This window comes from Tachypleus tridentatus, chromosome 3 (assembly GCF_004210375.1).
Source record: "Tachypleus tridentatus isolate NWPU-2018 chromosome 3, ASM421037v1, whole genome shotgun sequence".
Lineage (NCBI taxonomy): Eukaryota > Metazoa > Arthropoda > Merostomata > Xiphosura > Limulidae > Tachypleus > Tachypleus tridentatus.
In genome coordinates, this window is record NC_134827.1 from 35,528,901 (window position 1) to 35,553,563 (window position 24,663).

Here is a 24,663-nt window from a genome sequence, read left to right on the forward strand (position 1 = left end):
AAATAAATAATATAAAACGTGTGAGATACAAACAACCATAACTTATTCTTCAATAAACAATATAAAACGTGTGAGATACAAACAACCATAACTTATTCTTCAATAAACAATATAAAACGTGTGAGATACAAACAACCATAACTTATTCTTCAATAAACAATATAAAACGTGTGAGATACAAACAACCATAACTTATTCTTCAATAAACAATATAAAACGTGTGAGATACAAACAACCATAACTTATTCTTCAATAAACAATATAAAACGTGTGAGATACAAACAACCATAACTTATTCTTCAATAAACAATATAAAACGTGTGAGATACATTCTTCAATAAACAATATAAAACGTGTGAGATACAAACATAACTTATTCTTCAATAAACAATATAAAACGTGTGAGATACAAACAACCATAACTTATTCTTCAATAAACAATATAAAACGTGTGAGATACAACCATAACTTATTCTACAATAAACAATATAAAACGTGTGAGATACAAACATAACTTATTCTACAATAAACAATATAAAACGTGTGAGATACAAACCATAACTTATTCTTCAATAAACAATATAAAACGTGTGAGATACAAACAACCATAACTTATTCTTCAATAAACAATATAAAACGTGTGAGATACAAACAACCATAACTTATTCTTCAATAAACAATATAAAACGTGTGAGATACAAACAACCATAACTTATTCTTCAATAAACAATATAAAACGTGTGAGATACAACCATAACTTATTCTACAATAAACAATATAAAACGTGTGAGATACAAACATAACTTATTCTTCAATAAACAATATAAAACGTGTGAGATACAACCATAACTTATTCTACAATAAACAATATAAAACGTGTGAGATACAAACAACCATAACTTATTCTTCAATAAACAATATAAAACGTGTGAGATACAAACAACCATAACTTATTCTTCAATAAACAATATAAAACGTGTGAGATACAAACAACCATAACTTATTCTTCAATAAACAATATAAAACGTGTGAGATACAAACAACCATAACTTATTCTTCAATAAACAATATAAAACGTGTGAGATACAAACAACCATAACTTATTCTTCAATAAACAATATAAAACGTGTGAGATACAAACAACCATAACTTGTTCTTCAATAAACAATATAAAACGTGTGAGATACAAACAACCATAACTTATTCTACAATAAACAATATAAAACGTGTGAGATACAAACAACCATAACTTATTCTTCAATAAACAATATAAAACGTGTGAGATACAAACAACCATAACTTATTCTTCAATAAACAATATAAAACGTGTGAGATACAACCATAACTTATTCTACAATAAACAATATAAAACGTGTGAGATACAAACAACCATAACTTATTCTACAATAAACAATATAAAACGTGTGAGATACAAACAACCATAACTTATTCTACAATAAACAATATAAAACGTGTGAGATACAACCATAACTTATTCTTCAATAAACAATATAAAACGTGTGAGATACAACCATAACTTATTCTTCAATAAACAATATAAAACGTGTGAGATACAAACATAACTTATTCTTCAATAAACAATATAAAACGTGTGAGATACAAACAACCATAACTTATTCTTCAATAAACAATATAAAACGTGTGAGATACAACCATAACTTATTCTTCAATAAACAATATAAAACGTGTGAGATACAAACAACCATAACTTATTCTTCAATAAACAATATAAAACGTGTGAGATACAACCATAACTTGTTCTTCAATAAACAATATAAAACGTGTGAGATACAAACAACCATAACTTATTCTACAATAAACAATATAAAACGTGTGAGATACAAACAACCATAACTTATTCTTCAATAAACAATATAAAACGTGTGAGATACAACCATAACTTGTTCTTCAATAAACAATATAAAACGTGTGAGATACAAACAACCATAACTTATTCTACAATAAACAATATAAAACGTGTGAGATACAAACATAACTTATTCTACAATAAACAATATAAAACGTGTGAGATACAACCATAACTTATTCTTCAATAAACAATATAAAACGTGTGAGATACAAACATAACTTATTCTTCAATAAACAATATAAAACGTGTGAGATACAACCATAACTTATTCTTCAATAAACAATATAAAACGTGTGAGATACAAACAACCATAACTTATTCTACAATAAACAATATAAAACGTGTGAGATACAACCATAACTTATTCTTCAATAAACAATATAAAACATGTGAGATACAACCATAACTTATTCTTCAATAAACAATATAAAACGTGTGAGATACAAACATAACTTATTCTTCAATAAACAATATAAAACGTGTGAGATACAAACATAACTTATTCTTCAATAAACAATATAAAACGTGTGAGATACAAACATAACTTATTCTTCAATAAACAATATAAAACGTGTGAGATACAAACATAACTTATTCTTCAATAAACAATATAAAACGTGTGAGATACAAACATAACTTATTCTTCAATAAACAATATAAAACGTGTGAGATACAAACATAACTTATTCTTCAATAAACAATATAAAACGTGTGAGATACAAACATAACTTATTCTTCAATAAACAATATAAAACGTGTGAGATACAAACATAACTTATTCTTCAATAAACAATATAAAACGTGTGAGATACAAACATAACTTATTCTTCAATAAACAATATAAAACGTGTGAGATACAACCATAACTTATTCTTCAATAAACAATATAAAACATGTGAGATACAACCATAACTTATTCTTCAATAAACAATATAAAACGTGTGAGATACAAACATAACTTATTCTTCAATAAACAATATAAAACGTGTGAGATACAAACATAACTTATTCTTCAATAAACAATATAAAACGTGTGAGATACAAACATAACTTATTCTTCAATAAACAATATAAAACGTGTGAGATACAAACATAACTTATTCTTCAATAAACAATATAAAACGTGTGAGATACAAACAACCATAACTTATTCTACAATAAACAATATAAAACGTGTGAGATACAAACAACCATAACTTATTCTACAATAAACAATATAAAACGTGTGAGATACAAACAACCATAACTTATTCTTCAATAAACAATATAAAACGTGTGAGATACAACCATAACTTATTCTACAATAATACACTTCTTTTGTAGTTATGACTCAATCAAAACTTGGTTATTAGAAGGAAACTCCACAAGACAGCTTGGTCCTGGAAAGCACATGCTGGCAGCAGCTGAAGCAGGTATGAAGATCCTTTTCCTTTCTTTCCGAGTTTAATTGAGGTAGATTTTATATTTCAGAAAGTGAGAACTTTTAAAACAGTTTCACGTTTGTTTCAGTTTAAACATGGATAAAATTTCATTGATGCACCTGAACATTTGTAATAATGAATCTCAAACTGCAACTTTGAGTGCCGAGTTTAGTGAACAGCTTGTTTTTAATGGTAAAAACCTAGCATACTTAATTAAATATAGGAAATTAATTAAGATTTTGTCTTTATTACTTGTATACCTCAATCTAGGTCATCAGATTTTTTAAAAATTTTCTTGGTGGTGTAGTTACTGAAAATCTTGTAATAAAAACACCAAAAGGCCATAAATATATACTAATCTTTTTCAGGTGTAGGTTACATATGGTAGGACGTGTCATATAGAAACTTGTAATAGTTTAACCCTGTGTCTCTATGTCTACTACCTGGGGCAAGCCCATCTCAAGGGGTGACACATATTCTTGTACAAATTAGTATGAGCATAACCTCTGTCTGTTATAAAGATGAATGTAACCACCAATTATGATTAGTACTTTCTTCACTTCTGTATGGAAAATGTTAAATTAATGCCCTCCCATCAATCTCTACTCCCCAAGATTTGGCTCGGGGTATGTTCATGATATATTCCTAGTATATCCTCACCCAGCAGACAGAATTATCACCTGAATAAATAACATTCTGAAATACATTTTACAATAGAAGAATTATAAATATATATTCCTTAATGTGATGGTTACCAAAACTTGTAATTCATATACCGTAAAAGATAAACTCACAGATAGGGGGCAGATAATTCAAACTTCCCCAGCAGTTTTGAGACTGTCTAGTTTTATAAATGAGCAATATTTGTAATATTGAAGAGGATAAATACAGACAATGACTAGGAAGAAACTACACACAGTCATGTTCAGTTGTACCAGAAGTTTCTATCAAAACATACAGAGGAGATGTAAACAGTATGAAAGGAAACCAGTATTCAGAAGATCAAATATAATCCTGGCTACTATAAACCTAACCATATAAAGAGCCAAGAAGCCTTTTAATGAAAAAAGCACGTGTGTGTATTGTGGGTTACAAGCACAGTAATAAAATGTTTGCACTCAATTCATATACCGTAGAAGATAAACTCACATGTGTGTATTGTGGTTTACAAGCACAGTAATAAAATGTTTGCACTCACACAGTGTTCAGTTGACATAGATTGTTATGAAAGGAAACCAGATGCTATGATCACTAACAATGAGAGGTTAACTTTTATTGTGGTTTACAAGCACAGTAATAAAATGTTTGCGACTTTGAATTACATTAGCAGAGTTGATAATTTTATCAAAAATATAAAGAAACATTGCATTTTCATTTTATCTTTTTATAAGATCCTTATCATGGTCATCAGGAATGTTGGTGGTGATCCTCATCCTGTGGTTTTGTGTCCACTAACTTTTGATTAACCATAGATATAAAAGGTTTCTTACCTGTTTTCACAAGTGATCAGAATAAGTTGATAACCTATTACTGTGTTGCGTAACACATTTCCACTTTAATCAGGAGTAAGGTTGAATGTGGCTCATTGATTTAGCAAATCCTTTCATGTGTGTGTGACAAAAAGCATCAGATGAAGATGGACTGTTTACAATATCCTCTTTCAGTATATATTGTCATAAATTGGAGAGGAAATATATATCAAAAGTCAAACAAAGTTCACAAGCATAATAGATGTAAAACATATGATAATAAAATTTATTCTATCATACCAGAGAAAACCATAAGGTGAATTGGAATAACACCACAATGATAGGATATGAACCACACGAAGGACAGACAAAAGAAGCCTTCTACATCCACCTAATTAATAATACATTTAGTCAACTTAATATAGACATCAGAAAAACCTGGAAACTCCCTATTGAAAGCATTCAAGTAGCGACATACTTAAAAAAAAATTTAATGGGGTAAACCCCAGTTAGGGTTGGATAATTCACAGTACTTACTGTCAGGTATACTGAGATTTCAATCCCAGCCACTACTATCAAAGAAATAGCTCCTCACAGGATGTTTCTAAAACAGTAGCATGTTAGCAGCTAAAACATAAGATAACTAGTTATTATCTAGTTATAAGGAATGAATAAAATTAATTGCTAATTAATAATGGAATTTTGGTAATCATATAGATCACAAACAGTGATAGTGACTTCTGCATAGAATGTTGTCATTTCCTTAAGAAAGAAGCTACCACCTTTTACTCACAGTCTCTCTGTTTTGAGTGTGAGGTCCTTAAGGTTTGCAGCTCTGTAAGAAATCAACATTTTTATCTATAGAATGTAATAAGACATCCTCTTGCTTCCAGTTGTTAAAATCTATAATCTTGGCAGTAGATGTTTGGTTGTACATCTGTAAGCCTTGTATTGGTATTCATCCCTTTACTGACATAAAGTATATTTTGGTAAGAAACACTTATAGAAGAATGTTCAATAATTTTGAAAGAAGTCGTCTGATGAATTAACTGATTGTACAGGTGTAAAGATTTGAAACAAGAGTTTTAATTGTGAAGCAAAAATTTAGGTTATTATGTTGGTACAAATCACTGACAATTCTATCTGAGAAAAAGTTATTATGTTGGTACAAATCACTGACAATTCTATCTGAGAAAAAGTTATTATGTTGGTACAAATCACTGACAATTCTATCTAAGAAAAAGTTATAATGTTGGTACAAATCACTGACAATTCTATCTAAGAAAAAGTTATTATGTTGGTACAAATCACTGACAATTCTATCTAAGAAAAAGTTATAATGTTGGTACAAATCACTGACAATTCTATCTAAGAAAAAGTTATTATGTTGGTACAAATCACTGACAATTCTATCTAAGAAAAAGTTATTATGTTGGTACAAATCACTGACAATTCTATCTAAGAAAAAGTTATTATGTTGGTACAAATCACTGACAATTCTATCTAAGAAAAAGTTATTATGTTGGTACAAATCACTGACAATTCTATCTAAGAAAAATATATGAAGTTTTTTAATTGTACATTTCCATGGGATAATATTTTAATTGTAGTGTAAAGTACTTTTGAGCATAGTCAAGTCACCTTCTGTCTGAAGGCTGTGAATCTTTACCCCTGAAGAGTATTTCCTTTGAAAAAGGCATTCTTGTAATGTTGTATGTCACATCACTAATCCCTGCTTGCTTTTCATAAGCTATCTAATGTTCAGTAACAACTGTTTTCCCAGTACCATTAAAGTACAATACTGAATGTTTGAAATTCTTTATCCCCAACCTCAACATACACTTGTGAGGTATTGCATGTTTAAATTGTTTAGCATTAGCTCGTTCCCTCGGACTGACCTCATAATCATTTTGTGCTTGTTATAGTTTTCGTGCTATTACTTTTAAATTATAAAGTGTATGTTCACGAAATGTAGCAGATAATTGGTAAAAATTACAATATTTCATGTGGAAAACATTGTTTTAAATTAAGTTTTAAGATTCGTTAAACAATTTTTTTCTCATGCCTTTTTTGTTTTTGTATGTTGTCTGTACAATATGCAAAGTAATTTTTATTTTAAAATTAAAAATGCTTTTATGCATCAGAAATTTCACATGGAAAATTGTTATAATGTTCAGAAAATTTTATTAAATGTTTAAGATAAAACTTTATTTTGTTATTTTCACTACTAAATCTTTGTATGGATTCTGTCAATTTGACCAATCTCGTAACCATGATATAAAATTTATTGTAAGTTATGCCTTTATTTAGAATGATTACAGATTATAAAATGAAAACATGACCATTTTATACTAATAGCTGAAATATCATTGCATTATACATTTATAGATTTATTATTTTACATTTATCATATGTTGCCCTATTACTATTTACACATAAGTTCTTAAAGTTATCTTACTTAGAGTATAAAACAGTAAATAAAGAAATAAAACACACAATTATCTCTTCTAGTTAAGACTCTTGTAATAAGAAATTTTGCACATGGGGGATGCGAAACCAATTTGTTTTTAGGTTTATACCTTATAGTCCATTACAATATATTCAGTTTAAAAACTAAGCTGGATATTTATCAAAAGAAATATGAAATTGCAGACACATTAAAGACTCAACTTATCACCTTGAAAGTTCGTCTCAGATGAAATAGGGGATGTCATTATATTTGAAAATGGCTGAGAAAACCACTAAGGGAACATTCTGAGCCTCTAATTGGTTACTCACGTGTCACATATGAATGTATGAGAGACTGTTTTAAAAAATGGAAAAAGATAAGCAGGTGCCACTGTTTTTCATTCACTAAAATATAGTGATAGTGCAGCAAGTAGAAAAGATAATAGATTTTTATTTTATATTATAGGTTCTCAATATTGGTAATTTGAGTTCCTAATTTGTACAAAACTATAAGCTTTGTATTTTGACATTACAAACAACGATTTTGAACCAGTGCTTCATTGAACATGTACTATGTGACGTACAAAAATCAATGTTCAGGTGTTTTTTTAATATTTTCTTTTAAATTAAGAACTTAAATAATGAATACTATGAAAACTTGAATTATAATCTACAGTTTGATACCAAATTCAAGATAAATTCATAGAATAGTAGTTCAATAAAATTTTGAATGCAAGTTGACAGATGTGATTACATGACCTTTGACCCATCTGGAAAGCACTGTTACATACCTTTCCATGAAGGGACTAGTTTTAAATGACGTCACCCTTCCTGTGAAGTGCCAAACAGTGTTAAAATGTAGTTCTGATATATTCTTTTCCATCTTAACTTTAAATTAGCTGTCTGTGATTATGTAACTTGATATACATGTTCATTCAGTTTGGTAAAATGTACTCAACTTTTTGTATGTATCTGGTATTTTTTGATATAAAGAGGATTTGTATGAATTGTTTTCATCCTCCACAGAAGTTGTCCCATATCTTGTTCACCAAAACTTCAATCATCTTACAAAGTTTCTTCTTGGCTGAAAGACAAGTATTTGAAACTGTCTTTGTAGTTGTAATGTGGATTGTTCTGAAAAATTAAAATTACTTTAGCCTTTACAGATGTACTGAAGTTAAAGCCACATTTCTGCTTTATCAGTTGAGAAGTAGACGACAAGTGTTTTGAAATGATTGCTTATTTCTGAACTTATTTTCAGGGTTCATTAATTATAATTTATGTTTCTGGTCACACAGGATTCCTGACTCTGATTATAACCAACCCCATCTGGGTTGTCAAGACAAGAATGTGTCTCCAGTGTGCTGGTGTTGACATGAATGTTCCAGCCTACAAACGATACTCAAGCATGGTGGACGGTTTAGCTAAGGTTTACCGTTACGAGGGAGTGGGCGGGCTGTACAAGGTGAATCATTGTAGCTATTTTAGACAAATAGATAAACACTAAAAGTAAAGTTCAGATGAATATTTAATCACTTATTACCTCTTGTGGCAAGTGTTTATTTAAAAAAGATCCTTTTCAGCTCAAAGGTAACAAGTTATGATAATTTTTTATAGTTTAATTTTTTATTTAAGATTGTCTTTACTTGGTGATAGAAACAGCACTTACCATTTCCTTTTAACGATTATGAAAATGTTAACACTCCTACGAAAAGACGTTTCTAGTCCTGATTTCTCCAAGCCCGTTCCCCTGGCTGTGGTTTCGCTAGATAGTAGATAGGGACAGTGGGAATCTCGTTAATCCATTCATTAATGGATTTAAATGGCAATTTCATTTAAATACAAAATTATTAGCCTAATATTAATAACCTTTTAAGTTGCTCTGGGGCCTATTAGGCCCCACTTTTCGTAGGAGTGTTAAAGGTTTTAAATGTTTCGGGTTCCTTGGTGACAGACATTTGAGAAGGATTTGTTAGTTTATTGTAATTAATAATACAGTTTTAGCTTAGAAATTAGTTCAGTAGTAATATAATAGTTACTGAATTTTGTGTAGAAATTAGTTCAGTAGTAATATAATAGTTACTGAATTTTGTGTAGAAATTAGTTCAGTAGTAATATAATAGTTACTGAATTTTGTGTAGAAATTAGTTCAGTAGTAATATAATAGTACTGAATTTTGTGTAGAAATTAGTTCAGTAGTAATATAATAGTTACTGAATTTTGTGTAGAAATTAGTTCAGTAGTAATATAATAGTTACTGAATTTTGTGTAGAAATTAGTTCAGTAGTAATATAATAGTTACTGAATTTTGTGTAGAAATTAGTTCAGTAGTAATATAATAGTTACTGAATTTTGTGTAGAAATTAGTTCAGTAGTAATATAATAGTTACTGAATTTTGTGTAGAAATTAGTTCAGTAGTAATATAATAGTTACTGAATTTTGTGTAGAAATTAGTTCAGTAGTAATATAATAGTTACTGAATTTTGTGTAGAAATTAGTTCAGTAGTAATATAATAGTTACTGAATTTTGTGTAGAAATTAGTTCAGTAGTAATATAATAGTTACTGAATTTTGTGTAGATAATGTGCAGTGAATTTGGAAGTAAAGTTTAATATTTTTCTACTTCTGTTTGTTAAATATCTGTAACACAAAATCCTTTAATTAAGAGTTTGTTGTGGATATGTGTGTTTTATATGTTTCTAACAATTATATCTTATTTCAACAGTTTCTTTTGGATGTGTTTTAGTTGAATTTTATATCTATCTACACATACACTTGTGTGGGAGGGGGTATTTTTCAAGAGGTGTATTCTTGGGCATATTTGAACTGTGTGTTTTGAACACCACATTTGGTCTTTAGGGAGTAAAATGTTAGTTATAGTTTTTATTTTTTATCTTTTAATATTGTTTATGTTTTGTTTTTTCACATGTGTGCTTGTTGTTTTCAACTTTCTTTTTTGGGGAGTTAGATTAGAAACATTAAAGTTTTGTTGGGGTTCTGTAATCCCTGAAATGTATCTTTTTTTCTCTTTTTAATAGTTGGATATTTTAATTATGAAACTTTTAGAATCAAACTTTCTCTTTTCAGGGCTTTGTTCCAGGTATGTTTGGTGTTTCTCATGGAGCTCTACAGTTTATGGCATATGAAGAAATGAAAAAACTGTACATCAGACACTATAACCTTTGTCCAGATAGACATTTGGTATGATCCAAACCCAAATTTAGTTAAAAATTAGAAGATTAAAAGTTTATAACCAAGTACAACAGTGTTTTGAGTTCAAAAGTAATTTTTGTTTCTATTATGTAATTTCCAAACTATTGCACTGATAATTTTAATTTAAACTCGATATAGTCATCATTTCCTTGTAGTACTAGTGAATGTGCAATTTTTCCATTATTTTTTTCTCTTCATATTTTGTATAACTGCTTCTCCTTGTAGCTGTTGAGTTCAAATTGAAGCATTTTTCTGGTTCGTGTGTCAAGAGTTGAGCTGAGAACCAAACTTAACCATATGAAGATAAGAAACAATGCGTGTAAAACAATATCTGAACAGATAAATTAATCTTTGTTACTTGGCTGTAGTACGTATTTGGTTGTCAGGAGTATGACCTCTTGAGAATGCACTTTCGAAGCCATTAATCCTTGTAGAGTTGTGTGCATAAGGTAGGTGGGCTTATAATGATCATAACAGTCTAAAGTTTGGCTTCTTCCAACACCCAATTTTGGTAGTTAAATACCATCAAAGAACCCACTTAGGCTTCAGGCACGTTGAATGACAAATGTACAGTTAAGTACATACGAATACTTACTGTTATTAACTGATATTTTAATATGATAATGGTGCATGGTCTTTCATGCTTGAAGATAAATTTTACTGAGAAGTAACTTTGGTTGGAGTTTAAAATTATTGTTGGGCTTCGTATGAGTTGTACGTAAGATCTTTCTATGATGTGACAAGCCTTGGTATTGGGTAAACAAACTTTCTATTAATGGATATAGTAGATATAGTGGGGATAGCATATTATTATATCTTCTTTTGATGTCAGTTGACAGTGAAAATCAAGCAGAAAACATAACACTTGAATGTGAAAGCTATTTATTGTAGGGCTCTTCATCTGGCAAGGTACATATACTTGGATGTAAATTGATGCAGTTATCTTTAGAAGTAAAATGACCAAGAATTGAGAAGCATTAAAGTTAAATCCAAGTTAAAAGTTAATTTATCAATGATAAATATTAATCATGAGGTAGCAACAATCAAGTAACACAACAATGATTTGAATCAAAGGTTTGTGAGAACACTCTTGGAATTTATAATGCTGTTTGACTTGTAGAAATTAGTTGGATTGGTAGGAAGTCTTAATTTGTTGTACGTGAAACATGTTCAATGAGTTAATGTCATGAAGACTAGTATTGCAGTTGTTGATGTGATGTTACGTAGCCAGTTGTACTTTCAACTTATAAGTTTCTGTAAGTCGTAATTTTAATGCATTCAACCAATCTAAAGCACTGAGGAAATAATAATGACCTTACGATAACTATGTAGATTTATTTGCATACTATTTAACTGTGTAAGAAAATAAATAGTTGTGTGCCTGCAACGTTTAGAGTTTTGAGGAATCTGATGTCATGGAGAGATGGTGCTGTGGTTGCTGTCTTATAGCACTTGTGTGTCAAGCACAGAGAACTTTAGACCAAAATGACAGTTATTTTTGTATTTACTATGCAGTCATGTATATTAAAGTAATCTTGAATAACAATAGAAAGGAATCGGCATGCTACTTAACTTTGTTAGTTTTAAATGGTCAGTTCTTATTCTTGGTCCCTGAGTAATGGGTCAGAACTTCTAGCACCAGTCTGCTTTGATACTGGATTTTTCTTTCATGACATAACTGTTGTATTTGATTTTTCTAACATTATTTGACCACTTACTGCTGACACTGTATTTCCAGACGACTGTTGAATACCTTACGATAGCTGCCTCGTCGAAGCTGTTTGCTGCTAGTGTGACCTACCCATATCAGGTGTTGAGAGCTAGGCTGCAAGACCAGTTCACAGATTACAAAGGTCTGATAGACGTAATCAGTAAAACGTGGAGGTAAGTAATATGAATACATTCACCAGATAATCTTTTCAGAGTGATGTTATGATAGTTTTATGCCAGTAAGTATATTATAGCTGGGGCAGGAAATTAAAAAATCTGATGTAATAACCTCTAAAAACGAATCTTTGTAAAAGTAAATCTTATTTTATAACAGTTTTGTAATGATTAACTTCTTATGGTACATTTAAAAAGCAGGTATTTCAATACAATACCTTGCCTTCTCTCACAAAATAGGCCTTTTTGGCACAAATTTTCAATGCTTGCTCCTAACCTTCCACCTCCCACTTCTGCATGTCTGCATGAAAATAATCTTGCAGCCCCCCACCAATAGGATTGTGGTACATCCCCTATTGTAACTAGAACCTTTTTCACATGTATGCTCATTGTTCACATCAGGTGGCTGTAGAACTGTACAGATGTACTGATATTTTTTGTAGTGGATTAGTCGGTATTTTCATTTACGCTACAGGCTGTTTTACTTGACTATTCATTTAAATATTTTGCATTTGGAATTGTGAAATATTGCTTTTTTCCAAATTTTCTTACCTTTTTAGGGGCCTTTTTGGCTGATACATTATGGATCTTGCTATGTGGCAAGTGGTGCCTAACCAGGTAGTATACCTGGATCTGATGTTGTGTAGTTTTCTTTTGAGGTGTGATGTTTTCTCCTTTGGTTCTGTATCTTCTAGTCTTTCTTTGACCACTTCCTAAAGGATAATCATTACTTAACTCCCCAGTTCAATGTTAGATTCCAGCTATTTTGTGAAATATTGTATTGGAAGTTAGAAATTTTCTATACTGAAAATTTGTTTTCAATAGATGCTTACCTTCTCTCACATTTTCTAACCAGCCTCCCCACTTCTGAAGAGTTATGGTGTAGATGTTCTATCCAATCTCAAAGCTATTAATGAGTGCAAATGTGGAGAGGGTGTTGATTACGGTAAGGGCTGTGTTAATCTCATTGGTTTAGAGTTGCTGTGTGACATTTTATAAGTGGTTATGCAGAATTGAGTGGTGGAAGGGTAGAGGCAAGCACTGAAAATTTATGCCAGTAGAGGGCAGTACTAATTGAAAAAAACTTATGTTAAAAGAGGTAAGTATGTATCTACAATAGATATTCAGCATGGGAAAACTTTCATCAGTGTAGGTGTTATCAGCAGTAAAATCAATGGTTGAAACATGATACAGTGAAAACTAATGCATTGTGAGGATGTTGGGAGTAGTTAACTTGACACTGATTGGCTATCATAGACTGTAGAGGTTGCATAAGATCATAGTTCCATGAATTAACACCAGAAGGAATATTACTAGGGGATCATGATATAGTTTCACCAAAGAATGCCCCTCGGTGTGGATTCCTGTATATGGTGAGGGGAACCTCCCAGGGGAAGGTTCTGTTCTTTCAGGTTACCTCTTCTGGGATCTAAACATCCATCCACATGTTTGTCGTGAATGGCGACCCGTGAAGGGAAGGTGAGGATTCTGGTGGTTGAGGGGTCCAACCCTAACACACCACTTTGGCCTTGAATTCCTGTAGATGGGCAGCCTTTGGGTGGCCCCCCTTCGGTCATTCGGCTGGTCCACTTGGGCTAGAGTCAACCAAGTACCAGTGTTAGAAGTTTTCAACGGGTGTTGTGGACATTTTGTTTGATGCTGGTGTTTGGGTACAGTGCTCATGGAACCCTGGCGTTGCTGCAGTGTCCTTGCTTGACATTGTAGTGCTTCCCCTCATAGGGCTCCGTGGTGGGTAGGGTCAATGGGGACCTAAATTTTCCTTTTTTCCTATGGATCCTCCTAATAAAAATTTAAATAAAATAGTGAAAAACAGTCTAGAGGTAAATGACCACGTCTTGAAGATTCTGATCAGCAATCTTCAACATCTGTACCTTCAGTTGTACCTCATTTTCTCATCCTACATTCTCTTTCAGAGAAACCTTTAGGGCAAATGCCCCCCTTTTGTATTCAGAAGGGACTGGAGGGACTTGCTGGCTCTCCAAAGTCAGTAAAGAAGCCTACAAGCTGGAAACATATTGGTTGAAACATCCACATCCCAACACTGAACTCCTCTTGAATTCAAAGGCAATTGGGGATATACCTATTGAGGTTATGCCTCATTCTACTTTGAATTCATCACGAGGAGTTATTGTTGGTTAAAAAAGTTGATGAATCAGCTTCTACACCCATCTCTGTTCCTCCCATACATTCCAACAAACCCCAAGATTCACATTCGTTGGTTCCAGGTACAGGCATTTCTTCGGATACATCTTTTTCTCTCACCCCAAGATGCAAAACAGTCATTCATTCATGTCCTCAGTCACTGGAATCCCCTTTCAACAACAAAGACCTACCCAATCGACCAAGAGCAGGATCCATGGAGGTTGATAGAGCTCCCCAGAATAAAGACAGTAAGAAAAAAAGACGTGGGCTTAAACAGAAGGGTTCTCCAGCCAATTTGCCGACACGTCTTTAAAAATGGCCGCCATGATACAGTGGAACTGTCGAGGTTTACGTTTTAATATGGATGACATCAAAACACTGATTGTTTCCTACCATCCTGTATGTCTTTCCTCATAGGAAACATTTCTGAAACCTGTTGATACAGTTACCTTTTGGCAGTTTTCTCTGTAAAGAAATGACAGGCTGTGTGATAGACGAGTACATGGAGGGGTGGCACTGTTGGTTGATCAGTATATGCACACCCTTGGAGGCTGTAGCTATCCATGTTTCCTTGGGTCATACCATCACTGTTTGTTCTCTCTACCTATCCCCTGGAGAGACATATGATCAATCAGACCTTGATTCTTTCGTTGAACAGTTGCCGTTTCCCTCTCTAATCCAGGGGGACTTTAATGGACATCATCCCCTCTGGGGAAGGGCTGTTATTGATAGAAGGGGTCGCTCTGTAGAGCATATGCTCTCTGATTACAACCTTTCTCTTTTCAATGCTGGTTCTTCCACTTATTTTCATGCACCAAGTCAATCCTTTACTGCTACTGATCTCTCAATTTGCTCACCTTCACTATTCTCCCATTTTTCATGGACGGTTGACAATAATCCACGAGGCAGTGATTATTTTCCTATACCTTTGAGAGAGACTGGCCGTGATTGACATTACCCAACCCACGTGCCTTGGTGGAAGCTGGATCAGGCAGTCTGGTCCAATTTCACTGCTCTTGCAGAACTTGATCCTGCCTTCGTCTGTCAGCCATCAATAGACTGTGTGGCAGCAGTAACTGATTGTATTATTTAAGCAGCTGCTCAATGTATTCCTTAAACCTCAACACTTTTTCCACTATATCCTCGTCTGTGGTGGAATCCTGCCGCCACATGGCACGGAAAGCTCAAAAACAGGCCTGGGATGCTTTCCGTAGATATCCCACACTTTAAAACTGCATCACTTTCCAGCAGGCCCGTGCACATGCTAGGTGGGTAAGATGTCAAAGCCAGAAGGAATCTTGGATTAAGTTCACAACTGGCATATCTTATACCACCAGTTCCAAAGTCATATGGGACAGAGTTTGAAAGGTCAGTGGGCACTACACTTCTGTACCCCTCTCAATCTTACTCTCTGATGGCCAAGAAGTAGCTGATATCTGGAGCATCACCAATACTCTAGGTGAAAGCTCTTGCCGGGTATCTAGCACATTTGCTTGTTCCTCCACCTTCTTGGCCATCAAGACTTGGGCAGAGATAATCAGTTCGAAAGGTCCAACAGATGTACGCTATGACATGCTGCACCATCTCTCTCCTGCTTCTCTTGATATTCTTCTAATTGTTTTTAACCAGATCTGGCAGGAGAATTTTTTCCTAATGCCTGGTGCCAGGTTATTATCTTACCTTTCTCTAAGCCTGGGAAAGATCCCAAGATTCCTTCAAATTACCGTCCAGTTGCTTTGACGAGCTGTCGACCTTAAAGAGGATGGGTAATGCTCGTCTTGTTTGGTTCCTCGAATCAAACAACCTCCTCTTGCCCACCCAATGTGGGTTCCGACGACAGCACTCCACCATGGACCACCTGATTCGACTTGAAACATCAATTGTAGAAGCCTTTCTCAAACGACAACACCTTGTATCAATATTCTTTGACATTGAGAAGGCTTATGACACAACATGGAGGTATGGCATTTTGCGAGACCGCCATATATATGGGTTACGTGGCCATTTACCCATTTTTATTAAAATATTTTTAATGGACAGGAGATTCCAAGTTTGTGTGAGTTCGACACTTTACTGTTCTTTTCTACAGGAACTTGAAGTCCCTCAGGGCTGTTTTGAGTGTCACACTTTTCAGTATAAAGATTAATGCCATCACCAAACAACTCCCTCTCACTGTTGCAAATGGGCTCTGTGTCGACGACTTTCACAACTCATGCCAGTCGTTGAATGTGAGATATATTGAGTGGCAACTACAAACTGCCCTTGATCGTGTACTGAAGTGGACCATGGCAAACGGCTTTAATTTCTCTCTCTAAAACCATTTGCATACGCTTTTTCTGTGAACGGGAATTCACCCTGATCCTGAACTCCATATTGGTGAAGTTTTGCTGCCTGTGGGCCCTGAGACCAAGTTCTTGAGGCTTGTCTTTGACTGTAAGCTGACTTTTATACCACACATTAAGCAGCTATGGGTCAAATGTGCAAGAGCACTGAACATCCTCCGTGTCCTCTCTGTCACCAGTTGGGGAGCAGATCGATGTTTTGTGTTAAAGATATATCGCACTCTTATTCGATTGAAACTCAACTATGGATCACTGGTCTATGGCTCTGCCAAACCATTGGCCTTAAAGATGCTGGACCCCATTCATCTTCAAGGACTTTGACTCTGCATTGGGGCTTTTCGCACCTCCCCAGTTCAGAGCTTATATGTACCTTCTCTGCATCTTTACTATATTCTTCGAAACTTCGTTTCTTACCAAAGCATCCCACCTGGGGTGTGTTTTCCTTCCTCAGTGGGCCATACTTTTTCAGATGATCTGCCATTGCTCCTTTCGGCCTTCGCATCCAGGTGCATTTGGATGAATTGGGTCTATCCTTGGATAACATTGCAGTATCCACTGGTCAGCCCATCCCACCATGGCTTATTACAGTCCCCAAATGTGACCTTTTTTAAGTCATCTGAGAAGAGCAGATACTTCTTATTGGAAGTATCGTCTTTTATTTACTGAACATCTTTCGAAAATTCTTTCTATTCCAATTTATACGGATGGTTCCAAATCAGGTGACTCTGTGGACTCTGCCATGGTTTGTTGCAGTTCAGTGGTTGCACGCAGAATCCGCTCTTTAGCTTCTGTGTTCACTGCTGAACTGTATGCCATTTCTCTTGCCCTGGATCATATTGAAACTAAGCAGTACTCCAACTGCACTATTTATACTGACTCGCTTAGTTCTCTATTGGCTCTGTGATCGCTTCACATTGGTTCATGCCCTGTTCTTGTCGATATTCAAAACCAACTGGCCCATTTCTCTTTAACATCTACTTTTATCCAGGTTTTCTGGATACCAGGCCATGTTGGTATTTGTGGAATGAATTTGCAGACACAGCAGCTAAATCTATCTGCTCTGGCACTTATCACCACAGTGCCTATTCCATACATGGACTATGGTCCTGTATTCAAGGCTCGGCTCCGTGCCAGCTGACAGCCAACTTGGAGTGAGCAACATGAAAACAAGCTTTTCTAAATAAAACCCTCTATTGGACTTTGGCTGTTTTGCCTCTGTAAGGATTGGAAGGAGGAAGTTGTTCTAACTAGACTATGCATTGGTCATAGTTTTTTAACTCATCCTTTTCTTTTATCTGGAACTGTTGCACCATTGTGTAGTTTGTGTAACACTCAAATCACTGTAAGCCACATTTTACTTTATGCCATCGTTACGACTCTCAATGACAGCACTATTTTAAACATGTTCTGTCTCAAGGTTTGTCCATAACATTAGACAGTGTTATTGGAGACGGTGACACTGTCCACCTTGATAAAGTTTTTAGTTTTTTAAAGGCCATTAATCTTTTTAATGTCATTTAAGTGCTTTATATTTATTCATTAAACCTTTTTTTATTGTGGTTCCCTTTTAAGAATCACAATCTCTATAGTTCAATTTGAAATTAGTAAAGGGCTATAACATTAAGTAACTCGACACCAGGACTGGAAAGGTCAACTTCAGGTCACTAACACTGCTGTTTGAACTATCCATTAGTCATCCTGGTGAGTTATTACAATTTTGCTGCATATCTTTTAGAACTTTTATTACTTTACTTTTTGATGATGGCCTTAATGACACATAACCCAGAACCAGGACTGGAAAGGCCAACTTCAGGTGACTGGCCATGGTTCTTGTACTTACCTGTTTCACTTCCTGGTGTGTTATGATAATTACCATTATGTTACAGAAAGTCCTTTACAACTTCTATTCTTGTGGTTTCTCTCTTAAGATTATAGATTAGATGTCAACATTGGTTTTATGCTATTTATGTTTTTAAATACCATTTTGTTTTACCTTTATCTCCTTCTATGTATTTACTACATTTACTTTATTTTTACTGGACATCTGGTGCAGATAGCCTATCTGCTTTGTGCCATAAAACACTAAATCAACCAATCAACCAAAGAATGCATTATTAGGGGAGCTAAACAAAGAGAGTGATTAAAGTGTAAGTTGATGAGTTAATCTGTATGTGAAGGTGACGTAGAACTGTATGTAAGTTGATGAGTTAATCTGTATGTGAAGGTGACGTAGAACTGTATGTAAGTTGATGAGTTAATCTGTATGTGAAGGTGACGTAGAACTGTATGTAAGTTGATGAGTTAATCTGTATGTGGACTGAATGTGACGTAGAACTGTATGTAAGTTGATGAGTTAATCTGTATGTGGACTGAATGTGACGTAGAACTGTATGTAAGATGATGAGTTAATCTGTATGTGAAGGTGACGTAGAACTGTATGTAAGATGATGAGTTAATCTGTATGTGGACTGAATGTGACGTAGAACTGTATGTAAGATGATGAGTTAATCTGTATGTGAAGGTGACGTAGAACTGTATGTAAGTTGATGAGTTAATCTGTATGTGAAGGTGACGTAGAACTGTATGTAAGTTGATGAGTTAATCTGTATGTGGACTGAAGGTGACGTAGAACTGTATGTAAGATGATGAGTTAATCTGTATGTGAAGGTGACGTGAACTGTATGTAAGAATGAGTTAATCTGTATGTGAAGGTGGCGAGAACTGTATGTAAGTTGATGAGTTAATCTGTATGTGAAGGTGACGTAGAACTGTATGTAAGTTGATGAGTTAATCTATATGTGGAGGTGTAAGTATGAAGTGATGAGTTAATCTATATGTGGAGGTGACGTAGAACTGTATGTAAGTTGATGAGTTAATCTACATGTGAAGGTGACGTAGAACTGTATGTAAGATGATGAGTTAATCTACATGTGAAGGTAAGAACTGTATGTAAGATGATGAGTTAATCTACATGTGAAGGTAATGTAGAACTGAAAGATGATGAGTTAATCGTGAAGGTGAGAGAACTGTATGTAAGATGATGAGTTAATCTGTATGTGGACTGAGGTGACGTAGAACTGTATGTAAGATGATGAGTTAATCTACATGTGATGTAGAGTTAATCTACATGTGAAGGTGACGTAGAACTGTATGTAAGTTGATGAGTTAATCTATATGTGAAGGTGACGTAGAACTGTATGTAAGTTGATGAGTTAATCTATATGTGGAGGTGACGTAGAACTGTATGTAAGATGATGAGTTAATCTACATGTGTATGTAAGATGATGAGTTAATCTACATGTGAAGGTGACGTAGAACTGTATGTAAGATGATGAGTTAATCTACATGTGAAGGTAATGTAGAACTGTATGTAAGATGATGAGTTAATCTGTATGTGGACTGAAGGTGACGTAGAACTGTATGTAAGATGATGAGTTAATCTATATGTGGACTGAAGGTGACGTAGAACTGTATGTAAGATGATGAGTTAATCTATATGTGGACTGAAGGTGACGTAGAACTGTATGTAAGATGATGAGTTAATCTACATGTGAAGGTGATGTAGAACTGTATGTAAGATGATGAGTTAATCTACATGTGAAGGTGACGTAGAACTGTATGTAAGATGATGAGTTAATCTGTATGTGAAGGTGACGTAGAACTGTATGTAAGATGATGAGTTAATCTATATGTGAAGGTGACGTAGAACTGTATGTAAGATGATGAGTTAATCTGTATGTGGACTGAAGGTGACGTAGAACTGTATGTAAGATGATGAGTTAATCTGTATGTGGACTGAAGGTGACGTAGAACTGTATGTAAGATGATGAGTTAATCTGTATGTGAAGGTGACGTAGAACTGTATGTAAGATGATGAGTTAATCTGTATGTGAAGGTGACGTAGAACTGTATGTAAGATGATGAGTTAATCTGTATGTGAAGGTGACGTAGAACTGTATGTAAGATGATGAGTTAATCTGTATGTGAAGGTGACGTAGAACTGTATGTAAGATGATGAGTTAATCTGTATGTGGACTGAAGGTGACGTAGAACTGTATGTAAGATGATGAGTTAATCTGTATGTGGACTGAAGGTGACGTAGAACTGTATGTAAGATGATGAGTTAATCTGTATGTGGACTGAAGGTGACGTAGAACTGTATGTAAGATGATGAGTTAATCTGTATGTGGACTGAAGGTGACGTAGAACTGTATGTAAGATGATGAGTTAATCTGTATGTGAAGGTGACGTAGAACTGTATGTAAGATGATGAGTTAATCTGTATGTGAAGGTGACGTAGAACTGTATGTAAGATGAGAACTGTAAGGTGTAACTGTATGTAAGATGATGAGTTAATCTGTATGTGAGTTAATCTGTATGTGAAGGTGACGTAGAACTGTATGTAAGATGATGAGTTAATCTGTATGTCAAGGTGGCGTAGAACTGTATGTAAGATGATGAGTTAATCTACATGTGAAAGGTGGCGTGAACTGTATGTAAGATGATGAGTGTATGTCAAGGTGACGTAGAACTGTATGTAAGATGATGAACTGTATGTAAGATGATGAGTTAATCTGTATGTGAAGGTGACGTATGTAAGATGATGAGTTAATCTGTATGTGAAGGTGACGAGAACTGTATGTAAGATGATGAGTTAATCTGTATGTGAAGGTGACGTAGAACTGTATGTAAGATGATGAGTTAATCTGTATGTGAAGGTGACGTAGAACTGTATGTAAGATGATGAGTTAATCTGTATGTGAAGGTGACGTAGAACTGTATGTAAGATGATGAGTTAATCTGTATGTGAAGGTGTGAAGGTGACGTAGAACTGTATGTAAGATGATGAGTTAATCTGTATGTGAAGGTGACGTAGAACTGTATGTAAGATGATGAGTTAATCTGTATGTGAAGGTGACGAGAACTGTATGTAAGATGTATGAGATGAGTTAATCTGTATGTGAAGGTGTGAAGGTGAGAGAACTGTATGTAAGATGATGAGTTAATCTGTATGTGAAGGTGGCGTAGAACTGTATGTAAGATGATGAGTTAATCTGTATGTGAAGGTGTAAGATGATGAGTTAATCGTAGAACTGTATGTAAGATGATGAGTTAATCTATATGTGAAGGTATGTATGAAGGTGAGTTAATCGTAGAACTGTATGTAAGAATGATGAGAACTTAATCTGTATGTGAAGGTGACGTAGAACTGTATGTAAGATGATGAGTTAATCTGTATGTGAAGGTGACGTAGAACTGTATGTAAGATGATGAGTTAATCTGTATGTGAAGGTGACGTAGAACTGTATGTAAGATGATGAGTTAATCTGTATGTGAAGGTGACGAACTGTATGTAAGAACTGTATGTAAGATGATGAGTTAATCTGTATGTGAAGGTGACGTAGAACTGTATGTAAGATGATGAGTTAATCTGTATGTGAAGGTGACGTAGAACTGTATGTAAGATGATGAGTTAATCTGTATGTGAAGGTGACGTAGAACTGTATGTAAGATGATGAGTTAATCTGTATGTGAAGGTGGCTGAACTGTATGTAAGGTGATTAATCTGTATGTGAAGGTGACTGTATGTAAGAACTGTATGTAAGATGATGAGTTAATCTGTATGTGAAGGTGACGTAGAACTGTATGTAAGATGATGAGTTAATCTGTATGTGGACTGAAGGTGACGTAGAACTGTATGTAAGATGATGAGTTAATCTGTATGTGGACTGAAGGTGACGTAGAACTGTATGTAAGATGATGAGTTAATCTGTATGTGAAGGTGACGTAGAACTGTATGTAAGAATGAGTTAATCTACATGTGAAGGTGACGAGAACTGTATGTAAGATGATGAGTTAATCTACATGTGAAGGAAGGTGAAGATGATGAGTTAATCGTAGAACTGTATGTAAGATGATGAGTTAATCTGTATGTGAAGGTGAGGTGAACGTAGAACTGTATGTAGGTGGCGTAGAACTGATGAAGTTAATCTGTATGTGAAGGTGACGTATGTATGTAAGAGGTGGTGACGTAGAACTGTATGTAAGATGATGAGTTAATCTGTATGTGAAGGTGAATGAGTTAATCTATATGTGAAGGTGGATGATGAGTTAATCGTAGAACTGTATGTAAGATGATGAGTTAATCTGTATGTGACGTAGAGTATGTGATGATGAGAACTGTATGTAAGGTGATGAGTTAATCTGTGATGTGTTAAGGGTGACGTAGAACTGTATGTAAGATGATGAGTTAATCTGTATGTGAAGGTGAGAACTGTATGTAAGATGATGAGTTAATCTGTATGTAAGATGATGAGTTAATCTACATGTGAAGGTGACGTAGAACTGTATGTAAGATGATGAGTTAATCTACATGTGAAGGTGACGAGAACTGTATGTAAGATGATGAACTGTATGTAAGATGATGAGTTAATCTGTATGTGAAGGTGACGTAGTGTAACTGTATGTGAAGATGATGAGTTAATCTACATGTATGTGTAAGATGATGAGTTACTGTGTGAAGGTGACGTAGAACTGTATGTAAGATGATGAGTTAATCTGTATGTGAAGGTGACGTAGAACTGTATGTAAGTTGATGAGTTAATCGTAGAACTGTATGTAAGGTGATGAGTTAATCTGTATGTGAAGGTGACGTAGAACTGTATGTAAGATGATGAGTTAATCTGTATGTGAAGGTGACGTAGAACTGTATGTAAGATGATGAGTTAATCTGTATGTGAAGGTGACGAGAACTGTATGTAAGATGATGAGTTAATCTGTATGTGAAGGTGACGAGAACTGTATGTAAGATGATGAGTTAATCTGTATGTGGACTGAAGGTGACGTAGAACTGTATGTAAGATGATGAGTTAATCTGTATGTGGACTGAAGGTGACGTAGAACTGTATGTAAGATGATGAGTTAATCTGTATGTGAAGGTGATGTAAGATGATGAGTTAATCGTAGAACTGTATGTAAGATGATGAGTTAATCTACATGTGAAGGTGATGAGTTAATCTATATGTAGAACGTAGAACTGTATGTAAGATGATGAGTTAATCTGTATGTGAAGGTGTGTAAGATGATGAGTTAATCTATGATGTGAAGGTGACGTGTGGAACTGTATGTAAGATGATGAGTTAATCTGTATGTGAAGGTGTAAGATGATGAGTTAATCTACATGTGAAGGTGACGAGAACTGTATGTAAGATGATGAGTTAATCTGTATGTGTATGTAGAAGTATGTAAGATGATGAGTTAATCTGTATGTGAAGGTGACGTAGAACTGTATGTAAGATGATGAGTTAATCTGTATGTGAAGGTGACGTAGAACTGTATGTAAGATGATGAGTTAATCTGTATGTGGTGAAGGTATGTAAGATGATGAGTTAATCTAATGGTGAAGGTGACGAGAACTGTATGTAAGATGATGAGTTAATCTGTATGTGGACTGAAGGTGACGTAGAACTGTGTAAGGTGATGAGTTAATCTATATGTGAAGGTGACGTAGAACTGTATGTAAGAATGAGTTAATCTGTATGTGAAGGTGACGTAGAACTGTATGTAAGATGATGAGTTAATCTATATGTTAATCTGTATGTGAAGGTGACGTAGAACTGTATGTAAGATGATGAGTTAATCTATATGTGGACTGAAGGTGACGTAGAACTGTATGTAAGATGATGAGTTAATCTGTATGTGAAGGTGACGTAGAACTGTATGTAAGATGATGAGTTAATCTACATGTGAAGGTGACGTAGAACTGTATGTAAGATGATGAGTTAATCTGTATGTGAAGGTGACGTAGAACTGTATGTAAGATGATGAGTTA

At 34.2% G+C, this 24,663-nt stretch overlaps 1 protein-coding gene across 4 annotated transcripts in view; it reads left to right on the top strand.

The window, feature by feature from the left end:
- The window catches only part of LOC143246694 (solute carrier family 25 member 32-like), a 69,693-nt gene that overhangs the window by 36,863 nt on the left and 8,167 nt on the right, over positions 1 to 24,663 (top strand). For all 4 annotated transcript variants that reach the window (XM_076493779.1, XM_076493780.1, XM_076493777.1 and 1 more), the window contains exons 3-6: positions 3,215 to 3,303; positions 8,528 to 8,694; positions 10,318 to 10,431; positions 12,182 to 12,327. In XM_076493779.1, coding sequence (XP_076349894.1) covers positions 3,215 to 3,303; positions 8,528 to 8,694; positions 10,318 to 10,431; positions 12,182 to 12,327 — 516 coding nt within the window. The remainder of the gene's footprint in view (positions 1 to 3,214; positions 3,304 to 8,527; positions 8,695 to 10,317; positions 10,432 to 12,181; positions 12,328 to 24,663) is intronic.